Genomic DNA, 12,975 nt, shown 5'->3' on the forward strand with positions numbered 1-12,975 from the left:
CACTGGGAAATTCTGATTTTTTCGGACTAAAGAAGAACCGCAACTGAACATTTTTTGGTCTAAAACCACGATTATAGAGAAAAAATAAATGCATATATTTTTCATATTTACTGGTGAGTGGAGAGTCAGCTCTGTTCATCTTAGGATCAATAAATTAATGTAGTAAACGAGACCAGACCGTTGGCTTGAACTCATGACTCATGAAATCATTCGCACTCTCAGAGATTTTGTCTTCTTTGCTTATCATTTTTTAGAGTGTTTTGAATGCGATCTGATAGTTTAATCAATATCGATTTAATTGATGTATAATGCGTGTCCTATTGGATGACGGAATCGTTGCGGCATTCTCTGATCATTCACTCGCGCAAATTATGAGGATTATCGTGGGAGCTTTGCTCGCGGCCTTTGTGCTGGTGCTGGCCGCCGCCCAGACTGACCTTGAGTGGTGGAAGACGACCACCTTTTACCAGGTTTATCCCAGGTCGTTCAGGGACACCGATGCTGATGGAACTGGAGATCTGTTAGGTATAGAAAATGAGATGTAAATTTTACTCAAGTAATACAAAATATTATTTTTTTTAATTTTTTTTTAATAACAAATTAATTTCAAAGCTGCCGAAGCGGCGTTTGAACTTCAAAGGGCAAACCGATTGTCTTTTTATCTTTTTTCTTGGTTAAAAGAAATCACAATAGACCAGATATTTTAATATTGATTTTAGACGAGTGTGCGCAGCTATCAGATAATGTTTTTGCCTAAATTTAAAAAAATACATTAACCCAATTTAAATGCTGGTTGATTTTGAGGAATTGTTATCAAACTGGACTATTTCGTGAGCCTCGGAGTTGGTGGCCTGTTGCTAGCACCGGTGTTTAAGTCGCCAATGAAGGATTTGGGCTACGACATCTCCGATTTCGAGAAAATCGATTACACTTTTGGCAACGAGGATGACTTTGACACACTTGTAATGGAATGTCATTCAAGAGGTTCTTCATTTATGTAAACAAAGGAGGAAAAATATTAAAAACTACATTTCTTGCAGATTTGAAGCTGGTGCTTGATTTTGTGCCGAATCACTCGAGTGATGAGCACCGATGGTTTGAAAAATCAATCGAAAGGAAAAATCCGTATACTGATTATTACATTTGGCAAGATCCAAAGAGTTTTAACGAGACTGCACAACCCGTCCCACCAAATAACTGGGTAAATTTATTTTTGTGCTTTGAGCCGAAGTTATATATAAATTTAATTAGCTCTAATAATTTAATTAATTAATAGTTGAGCGTTTATGGTGGTTCCGCTTGGGAATTTAACGAAGAACGTGGACAGTTTTACCTGCACCAGTTCCACGCTGGACAGCCGGACTTGAATTACAGCAATCCCCTTGTCATTGAAGAAATGAAAGTAAGTTACAGGCTGAGAGATCAACTTGAATTGTAATTGATTCAACTCGATAAAATTCTCTTGATTTTAAATATTTGATGTTTAAAATTATGAGTTTAGAAAATAATTAAATTATAATAATGAAACATTATTTAATTTAAATTTATTAAAACACTAACAAATAAATAACTTTACGTTGAGAGAAAATGATCTTTATAAAACTGAAAAAATGTTGATGTTTTAAATTCCTTGCGGAGATCCACTTTTAAATAGTGTTTTACTAAATTTAAATATCCCTCTCGCCCATCGTTTGAGAATTACAATAAAGAAACTTGATTTATCTTTCAATTTTTATACCTATTACTTTTAATTGTATGACTTTGGCAATAATAAACAAACATTAAATTATTAATTTTCAACTAAATATTGATATTTTTATTTCCTTTTGAATTGTAAACCAGGACATTCTGAGATACTGGCTGGACAAAGGTGTTGATGGCTTCCGTTTGGTTAATGTTCCGCACTTGATGGAGGACAAAAACTTCCTCGATGAGCCATTCTCCAACGACTCCCAATTTTCTCCGGATGAGTGGGGCTCCCTTTCGCACATTTACACAAAGGACCTGGAAGAGCTGTACTCCATCATTTACAGCTTCAGGGACGTCATCGACGAGAAGCAAGCTGAGCTCGGCAGACCATTGTAAATAATTCAAGCTTTGTTTAAAAAAAAATCCAGCGACAAATTTAATAAATAAATATTAAAAATAATTATTCATTGAGGGAATTCAATGTACTTTTCAGTGTACGTACATTATTTTATATGAAACTAATTGATAACTTTGTGGCATTTTGCAATTAATATTTGACTTAAATTAAAAAAAAAATATTTCAAGGGTGTTAATGGTGGAGGCGCAGACCAGTCTGGATAATACGATGAAGTACTACGGCCAAGAGGACAGAGATGGAGCACATTTCCCAATTAATTTGAATTTAATCACCCATTTTAAGAATGGGACGACAGCCAAAGATTTGAAGGAGATTATTGACATGTGGCAGAGTGCCGTGCCTACCAGTGCTTGGTCGAATTGGATGGTAAATACAGTATATGTTTTAATAACTTTATATGTATACTAGTAAATACTTTATAGAAACAGTTAATCAGTTATATAAAATTAAAAAAATGACACTATAATTTTATTGTTTAAAAAATTAAACTGTTTTTATTAAATTTTTTAATATGTTGTTTATTATTATTATTTCTTTATTTTGAGTATTTTAAAGAATACAACTGCAAAAGTATTAAATTATTATAATTTAAATAATTTTGAAGATTCTTCATTTCATTTAGTGCGACCAGATTTAAAAGTCACTCAACCCGAGTTGAAATGTTGTCTAGAACAAACAACATTATAGAAATAAATTTGCAATAAACAATCATTAAGTTATAAATTTCAATACTATTGATTATTCAGCAAAACTGCATCTTTGAATGAAATGAACAAGAGACACTTCACATTTATTTGCAAGTATCGTCCTTAAACTGAAATCTTCCACATTAACCGAATTCCACAGATAGGAAGTAACGACAGGCCGCGGGCAGCGTCACGTTTCGGCCGCGATTTCGGCACTGCAGTTGTGATCATGGGTCAGTTGCTGCCAGGCACGGCGATCACCTACTACGGCGAGGAGATCAACATGGAGGATACATGGATCTCGTGGAAGAACACGGTCGATCCGCTTGGATGCGATGCTGGACCTGAAAATTACACTGAATTCTCCAGAGATCCGTCACGCACGCCGTTTCAGTGGAGCGATGCAGAATTTGCCGGTGAATTTCTCAATTAATTATTTCTTTTTTTCACAATTGGTCAATATAAATTAATGTTATTAAATACAAGTTAAAAAGCAAATTAATAAAAGTAGCATTCCTTTAATTAGAAATAGTAAGCCAATTACAGCCCTTTCATTTTGTTTTAAATGATTCATTCAATCAAAGGTGCATTGGGTTAATTTGTTCTATAAAAATCAAATGGAAATTTTTCTTAGGCTCTAAGATAATTTTGAAGTGTCTCAAAATCAACCAAAGTACTGAAAAGATAAGAAAATAAAATCCAGGAATATATTTCAGGCTTCTCAAGCCCTGAATCGCGGAAACCGTGGTTGCCAATCAACGAAAACTACAAAGAAGTGAACCTAGCAGCACAAATGGAGGACCCAAACAGCCCTTATGCCATTTTCAAGGCATTAACCGCGATGAGGAAGAATATGAACGCGGTTCAAACAGGACACTTGGAAACCTTTACTGTTGGAGAAAATATTTTCGTTTTCACCAGGTATTCATTAAGATTAAATATTTCTTTGACAAGTTATTTACTCTTTTCTTGGACAGACACTTCTTGCAAAATTCTAATGAAAGGAACGTCATGGTGGTGGTCAACCTGGACCAAGATGATGTCACAGCTGACCTCACCACAATCCCCACCCTCAAATCTGGAGGAATGATAACTTATCACATCGGCGTCAACTCGTCATACACGTCCGGGTACAAATTCTTAAAAACATTACACTTCTGCAACCTGCTCTACAGATCTGCCAACCCGGTTGCATATACATTCTCATGAAACAAAATTCTGAATTGGAAACTAACTAGCAATAAGCTCTGAGATTCTAATTCTATAGAGTTTGCCATTTAATATCTTTTTTATAAATCCGAGGTTTTAGTATTATTGATTTTTAATTAAATTAAATTAATTTTTAGCCAAGATCTGTCTCCAAATTCTGTGCATATCCCAGCCAGAGGGTCTTTGGTTTTCCTCTACACCAGCGCAGCAAACTCAGCGGCTCTTGCTCCAATGCTTTTTACTATCTCTGTCATCCTGAGACTCCTCTGAATATTTTCAATCAACTTTTCCTTATATATTTAAAACCTAATTTATTTATTTGATGAAATCAGAAATAAAGATCAATTTTTTTAAATAATATCTAATCTCTTCTGTACTTTTAAGAATGTAAAATTAAAAGACCATGATCCCAGAAATACAATGAATTTAACTGACTGAAAAAATTGGAGATTAACTCTCTTTTCAACCAATGAAAACCACAGGATATTTATCAGTTTTAAGGGTTGAATTTTATTTTATTTTGCAGCTTGGATCTACAATAAATTTTGGTTCGTTTTATTGTGAACTTTCTCGATCCCCTTTTGCCATATTCTCTGTGGCGTCAGATTTATTTCTATCAACGCGTTTAAGCCAAACGTGATTCTCACGGCCAGTGTCGCTTAATTGAATAATAAGATCATATCGTTTAACTTTGGTAGAAGGACTGACAAATTGTCGATTTAATCTTGAAATTAAAGTGCTAAGTCACGGCACTTCAGCCGCGCAGGTCACATTCGGGCCTCTAAAGGTGCTGCGACCATAATGTTTATAGTTGCGACAGTTGCAAATTTAATATCTAAAGTTTGAAAAAATTAATAGTGTTAGAACTTAAAAATTATAGGACTATACATTACACATTACATTTCGTGTACTTCAAAATCTATCAGGTCGAGCATTGATAAAACTTCTAGCATTGATAAAAAATTTAATAATTGCGAAAATGGAAACGTTTTTATCAGATACTTTTAATTTGTCCTCATAAAAGGGGTATTTTTGTCAATTTTTTCTACGTGAGAGATTCTAAAAGGAATTATGAACTTCCTCAAAATTTCAACATTTGATTTAAGAAAACTGTTTTAGTTTCACCTGCGAAACAATAATTTAACTTTCCTGTATATGAATTTTTTTCTAATTTTAGTTTAAATCAAAATAACGGAAAGAGTATCCGAAAGGCATGCGTAGTTGGATGCAGCATTGTCTTATTTTTATAGCTGTACAATGTTTTTCCAAGCATACACATGTGTTAGTAAAAATATAGAGACATTGTAGGTGTAATGAAGAGGAATTAGCATTCAATAAAGTAAAGTAAGTTGGTGAAGCTTTAAAGACTAAAAAATAAGAAAGCTTTTTGAGCACAACAGTTAAATTTCTATTTTTACTCAAATATAATATCAGAAACTAAAAAGGATTTGTCACTAATTTTTTGTCTGATTTCGATACCACTCGTCGCGATCTATCCAACTATGCGAATTATTATGGTTAATTTCCTGAATGATAAACTAAATCCTGATTGATTATTTGGAGCCATTTTTTCGACAGTTTAAATAGCAACCTGTGAAAAACATTGAGCTCTTTCCAAATTTTAGAAATTTTTTAGATTTAGGTTTAACATCAAATTATTTTTAGAGTATTACTTTTATTTACAAAAATGTGTTTTACTAGCAGAATGACTGAGTTATAAAATTATTTTACTGTTAAATAATTTAAATTTCTAGCATTGTAAAATAAATCGCCAGTTATAGAAATATATCCACTTTTATTTTTTAAAGAGGAATGATTGTGCAAAAGCCTGGAAAATGCTTGTTGCCAATGCATAAACTCATCCCTTAGGATTCAGTTAAAGCCTAAATTGACCTAAGAAGCACTGTAATTTTTTGAGAAAATTTGCTGGAAAGTTAGCGTGCTTTTCAAATGGTAATGGCTGTCTCCTTACTTGAAATCAAATTTAATTTCTAAACAAAGAGTTTCCCCAATAAGTGGCATACACCGTTGAACAGATCTCGACGAGAGGAATCGGAATATGCCAAGAAAATATGTTCAAGCACTGTAAGTTTTGGATAAAATTGGCAAAATTTGAATTTTTACTGTAGGAGGGTCCTTTTGTATTATTGCAAATTGTTGAACAAATTGTTTATGGCATCCAACAATTCAAATAATTTTCAATTGTTGCCCAGTATCATTCCACTTTAAATGAAATTATAATATAAATATCAATATAATTTTGATAATTACAAAATATTATGAAACTAAGTGATAACTGAGAAAATCGCTCAGCAACAAATCTCAAAATTCCCCACCTGATCGAACTCAAAGTTATAGCTTGAGATTCGCGGTCGTAAGACACTTGGCGAAAATGCAAAATCATGCAAAGTAACGACAGGAACACGGCTTACACGAATGAGACGCGCGGACGAGCAGCAGCTGCCGCCACTTGACTCCTGCTTTTTTTCCTCTGCTGTCGAGATAAAATTATATAACGACGCATGGCAGCCGTGTCGAGATTATTAAGTAACCGAGTCAAATGTGACAGCGATTAAAACGCTCACGCCACGCAATCGCGCGGGTATAAAAAAGCGCGAACTGCACGCCGCATGAGTACATTGTCGAAAAGCACCTTATAGGAAGAGGATGAAGGCAACAGTAGCGGCGCTTCTCCTGCTCGGCCTCGCAGCCTTGGCCGACGCGCAGCTCGACTGGTGGCAGAAGTCCGTCATCTATCAGGTCTACCCAAGGTCCTTCAAGGACGGAGGCACCGATGGAATCGGCGATATTCCAGGTTAAGAATTGGCATATATGTATAAAGATTGATAGAGTTGAGGATTTTTGAGAGGTTAAGTAGACAATTATTTTTTATTAGTTTTTCCAAGTGATTATATCATAACTTTACTGCATATTCATTTCTGCATCATGTTTCTGTTTGTTGAAGGAGGCTTCAGAGGTCAAATTAAAATAATTAAACTGCAAATTCTGATTTTTTTACTAACAATAAAGAATCACCATTGAGAATTTTTCTTCGTTATTCTGCAACTTTAATCAGGAAAATAAAGAACAAAATTTTTAAATATCATATCAATAATTAATTGTAAATTTAAAATCAGATCTGCTTTACTTAAACACCAGCCAGAAAAGGAACAAACAAAGAAAAACCGTTAGTAATAGCAGAGACCATTAATTTAAATTTAATTTTACGCAGTCGAATGGCCTGATTTATTTATCAGCTTGAAAATTGCAATTTTTAAAACAAGGGTTTAATTACATTTTATTTTCCCACCACTGCTCTTTAGGAATAATCGAGAAGCTGGACCACTTCGTTGAGACAGGAATCGGCGGCGTGTGGTTGTCGCCGGTGTTCAAGTCGCCGATGAAGGATTTCGGCTACGACGTCTCTGACTTCAGGGACATCGACCCGATTTTCGGCACCATGGCTGACTTTGACGCCCTCGTCCTAGGCTGCAGAGCCCGAGGTGCGGCTTACTTGAATTAAAAAGAAAAAAAGCAGAATTTTAAATTTGTTGCCAGGACTTAAATTGATTCTGGATTTTGTGCCAAACCACTCGAGCGACGAGCACGACTGGTTCATTCGCTCCAAGGCCAGGGAAGATCCGTACACCGACTACTACACCTGGAAGGACCCGGTGGGAGTCAACGCTTCTGGATCGCCCATTCCTCCCAACAATTGGGTGAGTTTTATTTTAAAACCATTTTTAAGAGGCGTTTTAATTAAAAATAATTTTTGGGGATTTACAAAGATGGAATGATTTTTTTCTATGAAATAAAAATACTGTTCAAAAAGTATCGTAAATTTTATTAAATTGTTTTGAAAATTATGTTACAGTTCTCATATAATTTTTCCAACTAGCCGGTTAAATTTGCAAAAAAAAATCAGCTTCGAAGTTTGCATACTTTAATCTTTAGTCAATCTGTCAAAATTCTTCTCATGCAATTTTGGTTGTTCTGTTATTCATATAATTCATTATAACTCTTGCTGGAAAATTGGACATTTAACATTTTTTTAAATACAAAAAATTGAGAGAGAAATGTTTTTGCACCATTGTATTCTCACTACAGGTGTCCCCATTATACTATAATAAAATAGGTTCAAATTGAATTAACAAATAGTAACAAATTGTAGTGTTGTTTTCCTTGTAATAAGATAAATTTGGTCAAACTACATAATAAATTTATAATAAAATTTTCTTTTTATGTTATAATTAATTACTTTAAAATGGAAAAATTATTACTCCTGATAGGATTTGCCAATTCTAGATCAGCATAAATAGTTAGTAAGATAAATTTGTTCTTCTCAGTAGTTAGATAAATGGTGTTTAGACACTTGTCTTAATTTTTAAATTATTTGTGTTGAAATCTGGAAAAAATCCCTATTTTCGAAAAAAAGGTATTTCAAACGTAAGAAAGATGTTTAAAAATTAGTATTTTTATTGATGTCCATTCAAAAACGAAAAAAATATAAATATCATCCATATAAATATTAAATAAATTTATAGCTCAGCAATTTTGGCGGTCCAGCCTGGACATGGGTTGAGGAGAGGCAACAGTTCTACCTGCACCAGTTCCACGCTGGCCAGCCCGATTTGAACTACCGCAACCCCCTGGTCGTGGAGGAAATGAACGTAAAATATACCCTTACATTCCAATAATTAAATTTTCCCCTAATGCCGCATTTAATTAGGACATTTTGCGCTTCTGGCTGGACAAGGGCGCCGACGGCTTCCGATTGGACGCCGTGCCCCATTTGATGGAGGACCAAACCTTCCCCGACGAGCCCCCAAGCAACGACCCCAGCTACGGCCCCGACCAGTGGGGCTCCCTCTTGCACATTTACACCAAGGACCAGCCCGAGCTGTACAGCCTCATCTACGGATTCAGAGATGTCGTCGACCAGAAGCAGGGTGAATTGGGACGTTCCTTGTAAGTCTCGCGTATCAATAACACATTCTTAAAATCGAGAAATAATTCTTACCGAAATAGGTTGATCTTTTGATTCACGGACGATGAGATAATACTGCTGTCTGTCGAGTGTACTCTTTTTATCTCTATGAACCCGCGATCGTGATGAATTGATAACGTGTACATAATACCAAGAAATCAATACAATTTTCGTCTTAGTTATAAATTGTTAAAATTACAGAGTTAATTAATATTTTCTAATTAAATTATAAAATAGCTAACAACGTTTTTAATGTCATAAATATATTTTAACTTAAATATTTCTACAATGTCTACAAAGGTTTTTTGATAGTGATTCAACCAAATTTTTACTTTTTATTAATAAATTTTGGTACAGGTAACATTCAACGTAATAATATTCTTCATAAATTGATATTCACTTCTTTCAGAGATTAATCGCGTTCAATAAAAAATATGATAATCAATCAATTCAATTCCCCGTCCCCCAGAGTCATGATGGTTGAGGCCTACACGAACATCACCAACACCATGTTGTACTATGGCAATGGCACGCACGTCGGCGCCCACTTCCCTTTCAATTTCGAGCTGATCAACAACCTGAACAACAACACTGACGCTGCTGGCCTGCGCAACGTGATCAGCAACTGGTTCAACTACCTGCCCAGCGGCGCCTGGTCCAACTGGGTGGTGAGTTTGACCACACACTCTTCTCAAAATCCTCTCTTTTAATTTAGAAGACAATTTCCTACACCTTTTCCTGCGGTTTATAATTTTTTTCTTTAAGATCAAAAATTAGAATTGATTCAAACACTTTGTATTTTATTTAAAGAGGAATGATACTGCAAAAGCCTGGAAAATGCTTGTTGCCAATGCATAAACTTGTTCCTTAGAATTCAGTTAAAGCCTAAATTGACCTAAGGAGCGCTGTAATTATTTGAGAAAATTGGCTGGAAAGTTACCGTGATTTTCAGATGGTAATGGCTGTCTCCTTACTTGAAATCCGATTTAATTTCAAAACCAAGAGTTTCCCCAATAAGTGGCATACACCGTTGGACAGATCTCGACGAGAGGAATCGGAATATGCCAAGAAAATATGTTCAGGCACTGTACATTTGGGAGAAAATTGGCAAAATTTGAATTTTTACTTTTTTATTATTGCACATTGTTGAACAAATCGTTTATCGATCAATTGTTTATGGCATCCAACAATCCAAATAATTTTCAATTGTTGGCCTGTATCATTCCACTTTAATTATACATATTATCGATTTATGCTACTGTATTTAAAGATTTTTTAAAACATTTTGAATTTTTAAAAATGAAATAAACACATATATTTTTCATCCAACAATATGTATCATATTTTGATCTTTTTCCGAGCAAATAATTTATTACGATTTTTCTATATTTTTTAATTTAAACAAATCCAAATATGATATTACTGTGCATATGCAGGGTATGAGGGTTTACCTCACTCCAAACATAGGGTGACTTATTATGGATTTTTAAAAGGGAAAAATATAATCAGTCTTCCAGTTCAGTTTTCTGAGAAAACATCAAAAATATAAAATGTTGATCATGCAGATCTTTTGCTTCAAATTAAAATAAAATCTTTCAACTCTCTTGTGGCATAAAAATAAAAAGCCGCAAAACCTTTAACTTAAATTTCGTAGGATTTATTTAAGTATTAGATGAATTTTATTTCAATGTTTTTCCTAACTAGTACTATATATTTCATGCAATATTTAAATCCACCCTGACAACAAAAATTGTGTTTCTCAGGTGGGCAACCACGACCAGCCGCGCGTGGCCGGTCGGTTCGGCAACGAATTCGGCCTGTCGGCAATCATCCTGAGCCAGCTCCTTCCCGGCACAGGCGTCACCTACAACGGCGAGGAGATCAACATGGAGAACACTTTCATCTCTTGGGAGGACACCGTGGACCCTTCAGGGTGCCAAGCCGGCCCCGACGAGTACTGGCGCTTCTCCAGAGACCCTGAGCGCACGCCGTTCCAGTGGAGCGCCGACAGCATGGCCGGATTCACCGCGGGCAGCACCACGTGGCTGCCCATCAACGAGAATTACGTCACGCTGAACCTGGAGGCGCAGAAGGCGGCCGCCGTCAGCCCTTACAAGGTTTACCAGAAGCTGACTGCAGCCAGGAGGGACATCATCGCGGTTCAGACTGGAGAGTTCAAGATGCTCACCCTCAACAGCAATGTCTTTGCTTTTGTCAGGTAAGAAAATTTAGTTAAGCCAAAAGCCAACTAATCTTAACTATCAATTTTTGAAAAGAAAAGTAATTGACTATTTTTTGAAATAAAAAAATCTTTTTCAACGTTTCTACGGCGAATGGCTGAACCGATTTTGGTTTTCAGCACGTCAAAAATTAGCAAATTAATTATAAAAAATCAAAATAGCTAGATTGAGTCTGAAATCGCAGCAGAAATGCCTTAAAACCGCTTAAAACAAAATTTTTAAAAAGTTTGTGGTTGCGCCATCTGTTGGCGGCTTTAATAACTAAGGGTTTATGCAACTGGTCAATTAGTTTATATATTTTTTAAGATAATATGGCTGTCAAATTTATCTTTTTTCCTTCGTAATCATATTTGTTCTTCTAAAATTGCAACAAAAATATATTATTAAATTAGTTGTAAAAATAAATTGTATTTTTAATACAGAAATTATTCAAATAAAGGTAAGCAACAGCTCTTTCAAAACCACATAAATTTCCCAAACTGCAAATAACAAAATACCACAAGAGCATTTAAAGAATTAATCTCCCTAATCATTTTCTAATTCTTATAGGGAGGTTCCTTCTGGAAATCCAAGCGTGTTGGTGTTGGTCAACATGGATAATTTCACTCAGGTTGTTGATGCTAACCCTGGCAGTACGTTGCCGGCCATCGGTACCTACTACACCGGCAGCTTGGAATCCGTTTACGTGGAAAAGTACGAAATATTTAATTTTGTAGTTAAATCCTTGTTTATACAAAAATTATTTCATTCTTTCCAGTGAGGAGATCTCTCTGTCCAGCGTGAACCTGTCTGCTCGCGGAGCCGCTGTTATCATCTACGACGCCTTGGCTTAATTCTCAGAAACTGTGCTAAATAAATTTAAGGATTTAATCAAATACATACATCTTTCTCTTTTAAAGTGTTCATGAGCTTGAAATATGTGAATATTAATTTATACCTTCACTTTGAATATTTAAAATAAAAATGAGAAGGAGCTCAGATTGGCCGTTATAGTTACGTTTAGAGCTCATAACAAAATTATCTTCATAGTTTCAAATGAACTGTCTTCTTTGATTGAAAATCAGTATTTATTTCGCAAGAGAGGAAATTTAGGGGAAACGAAAATAAGCAAAAAGTAATTGACCACATAATTTTGTAGAAATTCGGGATAATCTTATATTTTATTTAGTTATAATTGCTGCGAATTTGATTATTTAACAAATATTCATAATAACTGTGTGGTTAACAAATTAAAGAGGTTTGATATTGCAAAAGCCTGGAAATTCCTGGTTACCAGTGCATGAAAACATCCCTTAGGATTCGGTTGAAGACAAAATTGACCAATGGAACATTTCAATTTTTGAGAAAAGTGGCTGCAAAGTAAGCGCTAATTCTTTTCAAACTTCTTCTTTACTGTCTCCTTAGTTGAAATCCTATTTAATTTCCATAAAAAAAGAGTTTCCCTCGCTGTTGGACAGATATCAACGAGAGAAATCGAAATCTGCCAAGAAATTGTGGTCAAAAGCGCTGTTAATTTGAGAAGAAATAACAAAAAACTATTTTTTAATGTACCAAGGTCGTTATTTGATTATTGCAAATTGCAGAACAATTTGTTTTTCGATTAACTGCTTAATGCATCCAACAATTAAAATCACCCTGTATTAATTAAAATACGAAAATTCAATTTTTGTATTTCTCCAATAATTCACTTAAAATTAATACTGGGCAACCATTTGAAAAAGATAGTATAGAATACAATTATTAGCC

General features: G+C 34.8%; 2 protein-coding genes across 2 annotated transcripts; both read left to right on the top strand.

Annotated features, from left to right (window-relative positions):
* The first annotated feature begins 371 nt into the window (after positions 1-371).
* LOC135941060 (maltase A1-like) lies at positions 372-3,226 on the top strand. Its single transcript, XM_065486286.1, has 7 exons — positions 372-525; positions 805-984; positions 1,041-1,201; positions 1,277-1,402; positions 1,843-2,081; positions 2,275-2,473; positions 2,954-3,226. The coding sequence occupies exons 1-7, from the start codon at positions 372-374 to the stop codon at positions 3,224-3,226; spliced, it is 1,332 nt and encodes a 443-aa protein (XP_065342358.1).
* A 3,417-nt stretch (positions 3,227-6,643) lies between these two features.
* Positions 6,644-12,106, top strand: LOC135939434 (maltase A3-like). Its single transcript, XM_065483824.1, has 9 exons — positions 6,644-6,817; positions 7,326-7,505; positions 7,561-7,721; positions 8,547-8,672; positions 8,732-8,970; positions 9,459-9,657; positions 10,753-11,207; positions 11,779-11,922; positions 11,987-12,106. The coding sequence occupies exons 1-9, from the start codon at positions 6,670-6,672 to the stop codon at positions 12,060-12,062; spliced, it is 1,728 nt and encodes a 575-aa protein (XP_065339896.1). The 5' UTR covers positions 6,644-6,669; the 3' UTR covers positions 12,063-12,106.
* The last annotated feature ends 869 nt before the right edge of the window (positions 12,107-12,975 follow it).

The sequence above is a fragment of the Cloeon dipterum genome, chromosome 3 (assembly GCF_949628265.1).
Source record: "Cloeon dipterum chromosome 3, ieCloDipt1.1, whole genome shotgun sequence".
Taxonomy (NCBI): Eukaryota; Metazoa; Arthropoda; class Insecta; order Ephemeroptera; family Baetidae; genus Cloeon; species Cloeon dipterum.